Source organism: Lynx canadensis, chromosome D1 (assembly GCF_007474595.2).
Source record: "Lynx canadensis isolate LIC74 chromosome D1, mLynCan4.pri.v2, whole genome shotgun sequence".
In the NCBI taxonomy this organism is placed as follows: domain Eukaryota; kingdom Metazoa; phylum Chordata; class Mammalia; order Carnivora; family Felidae; genus Lynx; species Lynx canadensis.
This window is the reverse complement of record NC_044312.2, coordinates 39,061,152-39,076,996: the sequence shown is the minus strand read 5'-3', so window position 1 is coordinate 39,076,996 and position 15,845 is coordinate 39,061,152. Positions and strand designations below refer to the sequence as shown.

General features: G+C 48.9%; 1 protein-coding gene across 2 annotated transcripts in view; it reads left to right on the top strand.

Moving 5' to 3' along the window:
• Positions 1 to 1,275: 1,275 nt before the first annotated feature.
• Positions 1,276 to 15,845, top strand: part of AMOTL1 (angiomotin like 1) — a 132,787-nt gene continuing 118,217 nt past the window's right edge. Inside the window, exons 1-2 of one of the 2 annotated variants that reach the window (XM_030332785.1) lie at positions 1,276 to 1,354; positions 12,908 to 12,958. In XM_030332785.1, coding sequence (XP_030188645.1) covers positions 1,291 to 1,354; positions 12,908 to 12,958 — 115 coding nt within the window. In that variant the 5' untranslated portion in view covers positions 1,276 to 1,290. Of the gene's footprint in view, positions 1,355 to 12,853; positions 12,959 to 15,845 lie in introns of those variants that run through there. The other variant, XM_032595047.1, reaches the window with a different exon arrangement.

Sequence of the window (15,845 nt, the reverse complement as noted above, 5' to 3'; positions counted from 1 at the left end):
AACTTTTGGGTGCTTGGATTGAAAGCAAATCCCTAGGGAGCCAGTACCCAGTAAAGTACAGCACAATCTTTGGTACCCACCTGGTATTTTACGAGAGATTTTTCGTTATTCGTTGCAATTCCCAAGAGCACCAGACTTCGCCAGGCAGACAGCCAAAAGGCAACAAGTCAATGTGCCGTGCCTGCAGGAAACTTCAAGGCAACTTTCGACAGTGTTCTAGAGATCAAAGCAAGCCAGCTGGTCTGATTGCGACAACTGATAATTGGTGGCCATCCTAGTTAGGCTGACAGGGTTTCTGACATGGTGGATAGCCTACGCACTGCATTTCTAGATTAAGTCAATCAGTCACGTCCAATTATTCGGCCACGTCGATTTGAGAACCTGCTACATGCAGAGCTTTTTGAAAACCTCTTTGAAATGAAAAAGCAAAAGGTTGGCCATGAGTTGTAATCTTCCCAGATACAAGTAGAGATTCCCCAGGCTGGACTTCTCAGAGGTACCTGGTGAGGTGACCTTTTCGTGAAAGCCAGGACCCCTCGTGACATGTGACTTTCTGTCATGGTTTTCAAGGGGAAATGAAAAATTGGTCTCCATGATCCTTCTTAGCCCTGGTATTTTTCTTTCAAATGACACTTACTGTATACATTTTTCAGACAATCAGAGTAATGCACGTTTATTGTGGAAATACAGAAAATTACACAGAAAATAAGCACTCATAATTCCAATGTATTAGTAGCTACCTCCAATTTTCTGGTTCAAAATTTTTCCAGTCTGTGTTTTAAGCATATATAGAAGTATATACCGATTATTTTTATGAAATTGAGATTCTACTGTGTCCTACCCTGAAATTCTAGAACTATATTATGTGCAGAACTCAACACAGTAAGTTTCTCGCTCAAAGCCTGGCATGTGATGGTTGCTCCATAAACATTTGTTAACTGAATGGGGAGGGAAACCATGGTTTGCAGATTTGAGTAGCCTCATTGGAAGATCTCATATTTGGGCCGTGCCCAGATCTTGACCACAATCTCTGCATGCTAAAGAAACATACTGAACTGGAAATGACGACTTTCTTACCAGGTTTCTCTGTCCCAGGAGAGCATCAGTGGTAATTCATCTCCCTTTTTTTGTGCTCATTATTTATTTCAGGAGATTCCAAGAGCTGCACATACAAAAGAGCTGTTGGAAACATGGACCTCGGTGAAAAGTGGCCCTTGGAGGAAGGAACCTGGTTGTCTCACGCTGGAATTCATCACTTTGCCAACACCAGAGGGGGTATGGCTGCTTTTGATGTCCCTGATACACGTGGTACTCTTCAACTCCTGCATTCATTGTGTCAACCCAGCTGTGCTCAGTACGTGCCCAGTGCTGTTTGTCTTTTCAAAAAAAGCCAGGAGGAGAGGAGAGGAATGGACTTTGGAGTCAGGCAGACCTGGGTTCAGATCCTGAATTTCCTACTTATAAGCTACGTGGCCTGAGAAAGCCTATCATATTCTCAGCTCTAACATGAGAGTAAGAATGCTTACTTCGTAGGGCTGTGATAAGGACTATGAGTAATGCGAGCTGTCATTTACTGAGCCCTTACCCTAGCCAGGGAGGAAGTTAGTCACACATCTCTAGGCACCTAACATGTGTCAGGTACTGTATTCCTGCTTATCTTGTCTCCTCTCCTCTCAACAGCGCTGCAAAGACTGGCATTGAGGATAATGCAACCAGTAGAAACAGAGTAGGTCAGCTCACTTTCTCTTTTTTCTTGCCTGACATCTGATTAATGCAACTCAGTGTTAAGTGATGGGGATGCTGTAAGTTTCCTGGAGTGGTGCATACAAATGTAACCCTCACACAGACTTGTGGGCCTCTTTCAGGTCTAAGAACCACCCCCCTCCCCCATCCTCCAAATCTAATGGAGATCTACTTTGGCGGTAGGAACCATTCTGTGGATAAGGAGATAAAGGCCCCTAATGCACTCACATGAGGTTTTTAGTAAGGTTATGCCTCCCATTGTCGTTTATACATTCGTTCAACCACCATTGAGTATCTACTATGTGCCAAGCACTGGGAACACAAGGGAGAAAGATGGTCGGGGAGATCACCAGACCACACTCTGCTGCACCCCGTCTCTAAAATGGGTAACTTAAGGGGCACCTGGGTGGCGCAGTCGGTTGAGCGTCCGACTTCAGCCAGGTCACGATCTCGCGGTCCGTGGGTTCGAGCCCCGTGTCAGGCTCTGGGCTGATGGCTCAGAGCCTGGAGCCTGTTTCCGATTCTGTGTCTCCCTCTCTCTCTGCCCCTCCCCCGTTCATGCTCTGTCTCTCTCTGTCCCAAAAATAAATAAAAAACGTTGAAAAAAAATAAAATAAAATGGGTAACTTATAGAGCTCTGCCCCAGGGTACATCTTCCGACAGGCCCTACCGCACGCAATGGGAGACTGCCCAAAGGGAAGGTCAAAACTTTGAGAAAACTTGGATGTTCAGCCAGAAGCCAACGGCTGTTCCCTCCTGTGCCCTGTCACGCCTCCACCTAACCACTTGTTAGAGGTTCTTATGCCGGTGTCTCCTCACAGCCCATGGAATACAGTTGAACCTCCCTCGCTCAACACACAGCCTTCCCTGATCAGACCTCTGCCTGCCTCTCTAGACTCATCTCCTGCTGTTCATTACTAAAAGCAAACCCCTTCTGTTGATGCACTGACCGGCCTCTGGATCCTTGGACATGTCACGCTCTCGCACACTGTGAGCCTCTGCGCGGGCTGTTACTACTATTTGCCTTCCGCCCGGCAGGTTCCCACGCATCAGTGAAGCCTCAGCCAAAGTCATCTATTCTGGATCTCTCCCTGCCGCCACCTACCACTCCACCCTGGTCTGACCGAGAGGCCTGACCTCAGCACGGCCGCGGAACTTACAGGTTCCCGTGTCACGGCGCCTGCCTTACCGTGTTGTGACGGTGCATAGCTTGGGCAGCCTCTGGGCTTCCTGAGGCCTTGCTTCATTGGCCTTTGCATCCTTTTCACAAGCAGCCTAGCGAATACTTGATGTATATACATCCAATGGCAGGCTGCCTGCGTGGCTCAGCAAATGAATAAATGGGTAGGACCGCATCCTGTGGGCATCTCTCCTTCGCCAAGAGCCGCCTTTGACTGTGGTGACCCAGCTGGTCTGTGCACACCTCTCCCGGCACCACGGCACCACTTCATGGTACTGTGAGCACACCCATAGCATTCCATTCACCGCTCCAGGCTCGTTCACCAAAGTCTGAAGTCAGAGGAGAGAAAGGAAGTAGATGTGCTTTGTCTGCCGGTGCTTTTGTAACCTAGGCAATAGAATCACCTGTCACAGAATTTTAGAAGCTTTCAGGACCATTGTGACAAGCCGGTGGCTAAAAACTGCTTGTTGCCACCAACTCCACAAATGACCACATCCCGCTATGAGTTGACCCTGCCGTGGATCTCCCATCTTCAGGGCACGGCTGGCTAGTAGGAAGGGGAACCAGACCGGTGTCTTAGAACTGCCTGATGGGGAGGCGTTGGTCTCAGGTAATTGATAAGCTTCGGGGGCTGATGGAGGAGTTTAACTCTAGTGGGCAACAGATACCGGATATGTGGTCCCAGGTCGGACCCTCAGTAGGTGATGATGGAGGTGTCCAAGGCAAAGGATGGCAGTGGTGTGGTATGTGGGTGAAACACAGTGACAAAGAATCAAGGGAGCTGAAATCTAGAAATCCTTATGGGCAGCTAGTATTAGGGTGGTTCTCAGAGGCCTGGGCTGTGGTTCAGGGAAAGGGCTCAGGTCTTAAGAGGACTAGAGAGGTGGCCAGAATGGGAACTTGCACTCAGAAATAAAGTGGAAGCCCCGCTGGGCCAAAGCTAAGTCACAATTGGCGGCATCACCAAAATAAATAAAGAGCAGTCATTCATTGGGTATATACATTGCACCAGACATGATGCCGAGCCTTTTTTATATAGATATAGATGATCTCAATTCATTCTCACAACCTTCTTCTCATTTTATGAATGGAGAAACTGAGCCCGAAGAGGCTGACAAGAGGCTTGTGCAAGATCCTTCAGCTGGGAAGTGGCAGAGTGGGTATTTGAACTTCGATCTGCCTGACCCCAAGCCACTCTATGGCTATCGCTCCTCGCTTTACCCTCCAACACCCCCTTCTCAGTTTAGGCCTCTGGTGGGCCAGTTTCAGACGTTTATTGCCAGTCATTTCATTGTCATGGAAGAAAAGAGCCGTAGCTCGGAGCAGGGCCAGAAAACCAACAGTGCTGTTGCAACGTGTGGATTATCATCCAAGACCCTCCCACGGCCACTTCAGCTAATGCACTGCCTAGGCCTTGACCCACCTGCTTCTGAGCATCTTTCCTCCATGCCCTGACCCCTGTCCCACCTCTCCCACCCATTGTGGGATGCCCATTGTGGGCTCACAGAGTTTCCATTTCTAGTGAAGTACCAGGGAAAGTCCTGGAGTGTCCAGGCCTTCGGGTTTTGTTCTTGGCTTCATGGAATCCTCTGAGAACCGTGTTATCTGCCAGGGAGGCTCCGTCATCCCGGTGAGTCATCGGCCTTGGGGCAGGGCCAGATCCACGCAACATCTGCCTCTGTGTTATCGTCAGGGTGTCGCGGGCGGCCATTAGAGTAGGAACAGCCTTCAGGAAGCTGGCAAGGAGAACCCAGGATGTCTGGGGGTGAAATGAAGTTTCTGGAGGAAAGTCCCTCTGCCACTCTTGCTTCCTCCACTGCTAAAAACGCCCTCGAGGACCTGGGCCGGTGGTTTTTCCAACTTTTTTGAAAGGGCTGGAACCCATTTTCCAAACGAAGCTGTCTGCAGTGCCTGACGCATCAGACAGAAGGGGGCCAGCATTTGGCCAGAGCTCTGTTTCCGATTGCTGCATCACAGGCTGATGTGTCTGCTCCTTGGATTTGCCAGCTAGCACACCACACACGGGGGGATTTGGTGCAGGAGGGGCGGCCTCCGCAGCCCTCCTCGGCGAATCTCCAAATCCTGTTACAAATGCGTTCACTCAGCCCTTCGGGAACCCTATTGTCCCTTCTTCCCAGTGGAATCCACCTGCTTATGTGTCTCCTCAGGGGAGAGCCAGGAAGTTTGGGAACCCTAACCCGGCCAGGTGTGTGACAGAAATGCCGCGGTGCTGTCTCCATTATGGTTATAAAAACAGGAAGGAGCAGATTTCCCTTCCGGTTTCTCTCAAGGTCAGGGAGAGTTTTCACATCAGGCAGGAAGGAAAGGAGGAACATTTTCTGAGAGCGCTGTGTGCGCTAAACACTGCTGCGGGCGTTATTCTATTTCCTATCGATTCTCACTGAAATCCCCACAAGGAGTTATTTGCATCATCCGCATTTTGCAGACGAGGAAACGGAGCCTTGGAGCGGCAAGATGGCGAAGCCAAGGTCATACGGCTAAATGCCAGCAGAGCTCACGTTCGAACTCGGGCCTTTATCCCGCTGGGCTATGCGGTGTCCATTTTACCTCTTTGTTCGGTTTCAAAGGACAACGCTGTGTGGCATCTCCACCTTTCTGTGAGGCTTCTTTTTTGCACGTTTCTCTTGCATATGGTGCGGTAAAAAGACTAACACGATGGAATCTGTTATCCACAGTCCTCTGCTGGCACTTAAAAAAAGGGTTTTTTGTTTTTTTTTTAATGTTTATTTATTTTTGGGAGAGTGCAAGCCGGAGAGGGGCAGAGGGGTGGGGGACAGAGGATCTGAAGCAGGCTCTGCGCTGACAGGCTGACTGCAGCGAGCCCGATGTGAGGCTCGAACTCACCAACCGCGAGGTCATGACCTGAGCCAAAGTTAGTTTCTCAACTGACTGAGCCACCCAGGTGCCCCGATTTTTAATGTTTGTTTATTTTTCTGAGGCGGGGGAGGGGCAGTGAGAGGGAGACAGAATCTGAAGCAGCCTTCAGCACAGAGTCTGACGCGGGCCTCAAACTCTACGAACTGTGAAATCGTGATCTGAGTGGAAGTTGGACACCCTACCCCTGAGCCACCCAGGCGCCCCCTCTCCTGGCATTTGTTTTAACAAGTTCCATAAATGTCTTTTCGTGTTACAGAAGAGTTCACGGTCTGGGCAGGTTTGGACACTTCCCAAAGACTAGTGGCAAGACTAGGGCTCGCACCTTGACCTCTACTGTTCCTTCCAGTACCTATGCTGTGTTGACTGCCAGGGCCATATCGTCTTGGAAATGCCATTCCAGTGTGAAAGGCAAGAGGCCTCAGGCAGGCTGAGAGGATTCTCTGCAGTCTCTGAGAGAAGAGAGTTCCTCTCAGGCCACAGTCCAGGATGCTTGGGTGGAAAATTCAAGATCAGGGCAGGTCTCCGCATCTCAGCGGAGACTCACATGCATCCTAAGGATTTCTTTTGTCGCAGTTTGGTCACAGACTTCAATTGCAGCAAATGTTTTTGCCCTTAATCTCAACACAGGGTATTTTGTCTGATTTCACCCGGTAGATCCAACTGGGTGTGAGTTGGAAGTGTGTGATTTTCCCCTGCAGGGACCTTCTTCTGTGTGTATTTTTGGAATGGTTTTTTATTCTGATTCATGTCCACATACACCTTCCAGTAGCTTCTTGGCTCAGCCGGAGTTTATCTCCTTTGATATGATGTTGAGTGAGGAGTCTTTTAAATCTTCGTCTCTGTTCCATGCTTAGTAATAGGAACCCTAGCGGGCTGGATGAATACAATTGGCTTATGCATTTTGTGAAACACCTTGCTTTTGTTAGTAGCACCTACCGCATTGGTATTTGGATTTTTCGGAGAACATACTTAGCATTTTTAGAAAATGAATCCTTGGCTTCCTGGCAGACTTAGCAGCATCTCCTCTCTTGGTTTGTATTGTTTCTGCTGAGGATGATGACTTTTTTCCAGGTGTGAGATAGTTGCTTTTCTTGTAGAGCCCATTTCTTTCTTTTGGAAGTTATAGAACGCCTTTTTTTAGAACAGTTGTCCGAAGTTTTGATTTTTGTTTAAGGGAAATAAGGCAACTATGTATGTTTATATACATAGATACTAAATATATGTACAAATATTAAACCCTAGGAGGAGGGGAGATGGCCTTTGCGCCAGTTCGGCCCTGGAGCTAATGCTGTGACCAATTAAGTACCAGTTTCTTTCTGGTGAAACCTTACGGGTGGGCATACATTTGTCCTTGGTTGGCCTGTCCTACGAGGACACAGATAAGAGACTGTATAACAGAAGAGAATCGTGCTGTGCTCAGGCAGCCACGGCCGGCCCCGGCCGCACTCTCTCCCCCTAAATCAGTCTTGCCCATGCTCCCCAGGGAGAAGGGGGGTGGGGAAGGGGGGCGGGCATTGCTGCTCTGCTGTTAACTAGCAGAGAGCCTCCGGGAGACAGAAGGCTACCTGCAGAGAAGATGAGCAAAGGGCAAGGCCGGGGAGGAGAGGAAGGCAGAGGGAGGGCTCAGCCCACTTCTTTCTGTCTTTCATGCTTGAAATCGGTGTCCTTCCAAGGCCCGGGGTTGGGAAGGCTGTGGACAGATCCTAGTGGCCTCTGGCTATTGCTCAAACTTGGTTTTGTCGAATTGGTGCAGCTCTTCCTTGCAAAGGTAATTGATAACATACTTCAGCTGCAGATAAGTCTCCCCACATGGCATTCAGCCCCTCCTGTCTGTATAAGACTCTCATCTCCAGCTCTTCTCCACTGACTGAGCAGCTGTGTAGACCCTGGGGACCCCAGAGTCAGAGCAGCCCATAAAAGGCAGGCTGGAGACAGCAACAGGGTCCCACCCTGTGGCCTTTGCCCCAAGTGGAGCCTGCAGTCCAGGCCGGCCTGCCGCCTGGACAGCAGAGTAGGCCAGGGGATGAAGGCATTCCCAGACTGCAGCAGGCATAGCCCTGGCCACCGCTGTATCCCCTGCACCCTCAGCAGGCTATCCGTGATGGCCACTGTGCTCCAAGCACTGTGCTAGTCACCCCACAAGCTTCTGCAGTGTGCTCTTAGCTCGAGAGATGGGGCTAAGAATTCCTCTGATCCTAGAGTTATAGCCAGTGGTGCCATTTGGCCACACTTCATTCACCAAGGAGTGAGGAGTCTCATGGAGCTTCCCAGATAGCCAAAGTATCATCCTTCCAAAGTCTACATGTTGTTCAAAGTTTTACTGTTTTCCACTAGTAGATAAGACCTTTTATCCATGGTTTCTGCATGCTGCCTTGCCCCAGCTTATGATTGGAGCTGGACCAAAAGTTCACTTAGAAACTTATTGCCTTTAGTTTGGAATCTGGAGTATGATATGTAACTTTTTAAAACAGTTCATATACCCATTTGAATATGCCTAAAATAATCTCTCCCAGGACGCCCAAGAAGCTGTGGATGGTGTTTCAGTCTAGCGATGGAGACTGGGATAGGATGGGAAAGAGGAACTCATTTTATAGTTTATACTCATCTGTACTAAATAATTTTTCCTTTACCTTGAACATGTATTATTTGTTTATATAGTAACATGTAATTTATATATATGAATAGAGGTAGAGACAGAGATAGAGATTTAGATATAGATACTTAAGAAAGAGGTCGGATTCCCAGACTAGCTCCCAAACCCCATTCAACTCACGATGCAGCAAGCAATAGTAATAGTGGACATTATTAGCCCGCTGTGTCGTCTGTTTCTATGGAAAACCTGAGTTCTAGAAATAGTTCACCCTGAGCCCCAGAAATATCTCCTCCCTGCCACTTTCTCTCCACATGTCCCACCCTCTAATGAATGCTGCCACCGAAACAGAAGGAAGAGCTCCTTCTTCCTGTCTGCAGGTGCCACGGCACAGAAGGATCACTCTCCTCCTAGCGGACTCTGGCATGGTCGGGCCCTCTATGTGGGAGAGAAGTAACACTTACTAAGCATCCACTGTGCCAGGCACACTGTGCGGTCTGTCTCATACTTTACCTACTTTGCTACTGTCAGGAAACCCAGGTGCTGAGAGGTTTAGTATCATCTTGAGAGTGCCTTCTAAAAATGGACAGAGCTCAACTTCCAACTGATAAGCTTGTGCACTGTCCTTTATAGGTCAGTGGCCCTCCAGCAGCACCATTTCTTTATAAGAGGCCTGTAAAGGTCAAGCCTAGGTAGGCACGTTGGACACTGCCTGAGGTTCAGTAAGATCCTCTGTCACGGAATCCCTTATTAGACAGTAAGTGACCGGAGGGCAGGAGTCTGTCCTGACCACCTTTGTGTCTGCAGTGCTTAGCACAGTCCTGGAAGTATGGTAAATTCCCCATAAATGTTTGTTTGGTGAGCAGGAAATACTATTGTTTGTTCTTCTCTGCTTCCTAAGATAGGAAATTGGAATCATATATTTAATTGTTTTCAACAGCAAATGATGAAGTAAGAAAAATATTTTCTCATTAACCTTCGGGTGATTAAGAAATTCAAACAACTGAAGTGCTATAAGGAAATGTTTTGGCTTACAAGGCATCCATTTATAGGTACAAATTGAAGGGATACCATTGTGAGTTAGAACAATCTGGCAGGCTCCAGAACCCAGTCGTCAAGTAGGACATTTGTATTGCTCTTCCCATGGGGAAAACCTTCTCCCAACTCCATGTAACCAATCTCCAAGCCAATTCTTTTAGAACACAACCAAAAGTCAGGGCAATGTGACATTGCCCTTAATTTGAAGCATATTCTGTGGCTGGTGACTCCTTTCAGTAACTCAAAGTTGTTAAAAGAAAGAAAAGAGCCCATTTTTTTCTCAGCTGTAAAGGAACTGGCCATCCCGTAATAACTAATTTTACCTGATTTTCACAATGTGACAGTCTCTCTTCTGGGGGGGGGGGGGGTCTACGTGCATTAGTTTACTGCACTCTGAACACAACCTTATGAGTTAAGTATGATTATTTTCTCCATTTTTAAAGGAACTGAAGCTTGCAGAAATGAAACTACTAATTAGTAGCAGAACAGATATTAGAACCAAGGTCTGGCGGACCCCAAAGCACTCATAGATGGCCTCCCTTACAACACAAAGACTAATTGCTTCTCAATAAGATGAGGAGAGGGAGGAGACTAATCCCGCAGACAGTCTACACGAGTCCATCCACACACGGGATCGGTGGATCAACAGTTGCTATTAGAACCATTGGAATTGGCAATAGCAAAGCCAGTCTTGACCACGGCAAGAGCTACTTTGGAAGAGTGATGAACAGAAGTTTGTTTGCCTTCAAAAACAAAAGGAAGAAGTGGACACAATGAGTGTAGACAATTCTTTTGATGAATTTCGTTGTAAAGGGCAGCTGAGAACTGGCGGGAGATGGGGAGAGAGGTGGTGTCAGGGAAGAGTGAATATAGTAGGATGTCTGTATTCCAATGGGAATCATCTAGGACAGAGGAAAACAGTAGTTTAGGTAGAAAGGGGGAAAAGCCACATGAGAAGGGACAGGATCTGATCCACAATGGAAGAAGTGGCCTTAGATGGAGAAGGGATGGTGCACCCAAGGTAACGGGAGAGGAGAAGGGGAAGAAACGTAGGCGAACGGAGAGTGATTGCTGGGCTATCCTAAGGTCCACTTGAGATCGGCGATCACGAACTGAAAATAAGGCCAGGAAGCATGATGCCGTGCTTCTCCCAACCATGTTTAGCCAGGTGCTGATAGAAAGAAAGTGGAGAATTCATATTTATCGGGGTTGTGGTTTTTCCAGGTAAGTAGTATGGAGAGGAGGGGGTGGGGGGAGTTGAATCTGAAGGTGTATGAAGGAAAGAAAAGATAATAATGTACCTGGAAACTAAGGTGGATAAAGGGGGAAGAGATGTCATGAGATAAGCAAATCATAGGTGCTGCTAAGGTCAGAGAGCCATTGGATTAAGATAACAGAGTAGACTGGAAAAGTAGGAGGTGGTGGGTGGAGGGTAGAATGTTTGACATCGAAATGGATGATGTCATTGTGAGAGCAGGGAGCCTGGAGAGTTGGACGAGGTCAAGGAAAGGAGAGGATGCTGAAGAGCTGAGAGACCAGAGGACAAGAAGAATCCACTGTGTAGATTCAGAAATCAGAATTATAACAGGAATGGTATTGGGGAAAGTGACAGTGATCCAAGTACCCACATCTTCGAGGAATGAGTTGGAATAACCCAAGGGTCTATAGATGGCTGCAATAAGTAGGAGCGGTGGTGATGAGCCATGAATTCCTGAGGGCAGATGGGGGGGATTCTAGGAAGTGGGAGGGGTTGGAGTGACACATGCAAACATTCACCCAAGCATGTTCCCTTCATGCACTTGGGAGCTCCCGTTGTCAGGAGTGGGGGGAAAAGAGGAGGACAGAGAGACAGGCCAGGCCGCTTATGGATGAAGCCCCACCCAGCTGCTCCAGCATTCCTGCGTAAGCAATGCTGGCCACAGTGGCTTCTTTCCGTCCTCCCAGGTAATTTGTAAACCAAAAGCTGACAGTGGAAAACCCAGAGATGGCTGAGTGTTTATAGAATTAGAGCACACTGGCACAGATCCAGGGGCCCTCCAGCTGCTGCAGCTGGTGATCTGGTTGCTCTGAGACTGTAGACGGCTCCCAGGAGGTTGCCCAGACTGCGGACTCCCACTGTCAGTCTCCAAGGCCGGGGACAGGAGAAGGGACAACCATTTTCTCAGTTTTCTCCTTCTTTCCTCTTAACTCCTTCTGGCATCCGTGCGGGCTGGCTCTCTGGAGCACATCCCCAAAGCCCAGGGCCCTCCCAGGCAGAGCAGTCAGGAAGTCCTGGGGGGAAATACAAAATGCATCTGCCCAAGTTATTCAGGCCAGTGACACGGAGAGGGAAGTTCCTGCAATCTAACATGAATTGCTTTAGGACCTACAACATGGACTCTGAGACCATAACTTCTGAATCTACATTCTGTATTTGAAACCACTCAACTTTTTATGTAGAAGCAGCTCTCCTCTGCTCTCCTTAGACGGTCACACACACACACACACACCTCACAGTGCTGTGCAGTCATCCCTAAGTTACTTAACTTCGGAGGCTCAGTCTCACTACCTGTGAAATGGAGACCTACTAACCTTCACCGTTCGAACCAGGTGGTCTCTTAAGGGGAGGAAATATTGTTTGAACTGCAGTTAGAATTCCTGTTCAAAAGGAAGGAGGGGTTGGGGGCACACGAAGCTACTTCTCCCCTGGTGCAGGACATATTCAAGCTCTGAAAATCCGGCATCTCCTCGTGAGAAGCACGGAACAAACGATTTCCCAAGCATCGGGGTAGGGCAGACGTAATACAAGAAGGCAGGGATCGTTTTAGAACTGGTTATGCTCCAGTTTTTAATAAACGGCCAAAGGGGTGGGGGCGGGGGAGGACACCCTCCAACAGGGAGTTGGGAGGCAGCGCGCGCGCCGCTGCCGAGCGTGACGGCCACGGTCGCCTAGCAACGGGCGGCGGGGATGCGCGCGGGGCGCCCGGCCTGGTGGGCGCGGGGAGCTCGCCGCAGCCACCGCCGCGCGCCCGCGGGCCTCCGGTACCCGCCGCGAAACTTTGGGGCTTCTCGGCGCCGGGGCGTCGACTCGAGCCCGGGGGGACGCAGCAATGCGCCTAGCGGGCTGAGGGCGACAGGATGAGGTCGCGGCCCGGCGCGCCGGGCCCGGGGATCCGCGGGGTCGCACCCGCGGAAAGTTGGCGCGCACCTGCCCGAGCCTGGGAGGCGCGCGGTCCCCGGTCCGAATTGGCCCGGCAAGTTTCTTTGGCAATTTCTTACCCCCTTTGGATCCGGTGTCCCGAACCCCGCCTGGCCCCCGGGTTTACGGACTCCGATCTCTGCGAGAGAGAAACCCGCGCTTTTCTAGGGGACCTGCGCGGTAGCAGATGCTTGATCGATTTGCCCTGAGTGATTGCGATTCTGTTTTTGTTTTCTGTTTTTTTTTTTTTTTTTTTTTTTTTTTTTTTCTCTTACTCCAGACAGTGAGTTTGTGGAAGCCTCTCCCGAGCCCTACAGCCCGGAGGAGTTAGGTGAGTCTAGCCCTTTGCCTCTTCTCAGAATTCCGCCCAAGAACGGAGAGTCTGGGGGTGCCAGGACTGAATCAGCTGGAGGGGAGGAGGGATAGGGTCAGGAGGCACCCCCCAGGGGTGCTTGGGGGTGACAGGGGAAGTGTCAGATGTGGCATGGGGGGGGGGGGCGGTGGCGAGGAGCGAGGCTCATCAAACTTCCCGACCTGGGGCCTCTGGAAGCAGCTGGACTCATCCCACCTGGAAGGACACATTGGTGGCTGTCTCTGCCCAACCGAGGACCTTGCCCGATTAGGACCTCGTGAGAGTAGTCCATTACTGAATTGAGTTGAGCGCCCCCAAGGGCTGTCTAGTCATCACCTGGGAGCTGTGCCCCTCCCTGTAGGTGTCTGGGAACCGGGGGCATTTCGTCCTCCTGTGCCTGAACCTGTAAGTGTAGACTTGTGGTGGGTGAACTGCGACCCTCCTGTCACAGACAGACTTCCTTGTGCGGAGAGAAGGAAATTTGCATTGTCAGGATCCCTCTCAATATTCCTGCCACCCAGTCTCACTTTGGTGGCTCAGCGATGGGTTCCCTTTTCTTTCTTTTGGTCCTTACCAAATCCCACTCCACCTGAAATAAAACTCCACCTCAGCGATGACTCTCATGCACCCAAAATAGGTCTGCATGGAGGATGGCATTCCGAGACAGGGGAGAGTGCCTTGTTTTATTCAGAAGGTGTGTGTCTGACAAGTTGCGGGGCCATCATTATCTCTGTAAATGGAATCACAGATTAAATGCATAAACAAAACTAGCTTTTAAAGGCTCACTATAGTGAATCCTTTTATGGAATGAAAATGACATCTACACCACAGGTTTGCATGAAGTGATTTATTAAGAGGGCGGATATGTGGTGAAGGGCTCTGCTCGTGTGTAATTGTGTATTAATGACACCAGCCCTGGCACTCCACAGTGTGACAGAAGCTATTTGGTTCTCTTAAATTATAGATCAGCATAAGCATTCTATATGGGCTGAGCATTCCTTGCTCTGAGAAACCGCCTGTATACCTACTAAATTGTTTGCAGTCACGGAATGATTTAGGCACCAGAAAGGGCCCAGGTGTTTGACCCTCTTTCGTCTCCATATCTACTTCCGGCAGCAGCATACTGGACTGCCCTCAGTGCCGAGGCACTGATACGTAGGGGGAGCCCTTCAAATTAGCGGTAGAGGATAAGGAAGCAACCTTATTTCTCTTCACCTTCCCTGGGAGAAAAGCCCAATTTCTCATGAGGAGATATAGGAGCCATGGGGTTTCCTCCTGGGCTCTGAGATTGCAGGGTGACTGAGAATAGAAAACACAAGTCTGAGAGCCTGAGACCAGGGTTCTTGATAAATATGTTAACTAGCCTATTTTCTCATCTTTGGAAAGCTGGGGTTGTGGCAGGTGACCCCTAAGGTGTCATCCAGCTCCAGTATCCTGAGATGCTGCGAGGAGCCTTGAGCCAAAGGAAGTACACAGCTATGGGTGTTTATTATTGATATTCATGGGCCATACTGTTTGCGTGCATGGTGTCTCCAAAGGGTTATTCTCTCCCTGTCAGAGCAGCTCACTGGATGGGACTGCGTTGCTTCCTTGCTGCTCAGATCAAAGACGAAGCTGGCATTTCTCCCTTGGAAAGAGTCATGATAGTTTTTGGTGCTTTTCTTAGACACACAGTGGGAAAAATGCCTCTTACGGCAGTTGATGAGCTTGTCAAGAAGCCATTCTTTCTGGAACACAGATGAGCACAGATTCAGCCCCTGGCCAGCAGATGAGGGACCTGAAGAAGAGGTAGAGGGAAGTCATAAAAAGTTCGTTTGAATTCTATCATTGCATTTACTTGTGACTTTGGGAAGGTGGCTGAACCGCTCGGAGCCTTGGTTATCTCCTTGGCCCAACTGGAGACCTTGCATGGATGTCGTAGATGGTGTATGGAAAGCCCTAGTACCTGAGTTGTATACTCAAGTCTTCAGGGAGTGCTCGCTGTTACTATTATTCATTTGAAAGGTACTTATTTCCTGTGCGTGAAGGATGGAATGGCTCTTGTCAATTGTCCCACCTATTAACCGATACCATTTTTATTTCTAGAAATTTCTCTGCAACTTACCCAGTCTCCAAAAACAGATGGTCAGGGATGCTGATCCGGTCAATTGAGTTATTTAGTGATTTGTCCCTGCAGTAGCACATGGAATGGTTTTCCATCTGAGATCTTTGGTGACAGTCCCATTGCTTTCTTGTGGCACGATTGGTAGTCTGTTTCACTTCCAAATTTTCATCTGAGTCTCCAAGTGCACTGCACTGGCTCTTAGCATTTTATCCTCAGTGTTGCAGCAAGATCATGTCATGAAATTAAGTTACAAAAAAAGGAGGTTTTGAAAAGACAGTAGAAATAAGAGTCTTATCTCTAGATGAATGTTGTATTGAAGGCTGCCTGTGATGAAGAATCCAGAAATAAGCCCTCTCTCTCTGGTGGTGCCATTTTCTTTTTTCTTTCTTTCTTTCTTTCTTTCTTTCTTTCTTTCTTTCTTTTTAGGATTTTTTAAAAGTTTATTTATTTTGAGAGAGAGAGAGAGAGAATGAACAGGGGAGGGGCAGAGAGAGAGAGGGAGAGAGAGAAACCCAAGCAGGCTCTGCACTGTCATTACAGTGAGCCTGATGTGGGGCTCAAACTCATGAACCTTGAGATCATGACCTGAGCCGGAACCCAGAGTTGGACACTTAACCGACTGAGCCACCCAGGCGCCCCCGTGGTTCCATTTCCTAAGGAGGCAAAGCCCACACCTCTTCATAGCCTTTCTATAGTCCCATCCCTAGGCAGAAGTGATAGCTCTCTAAACCCAGATGTGACCATGTCTGCCCCTGTCTAGTA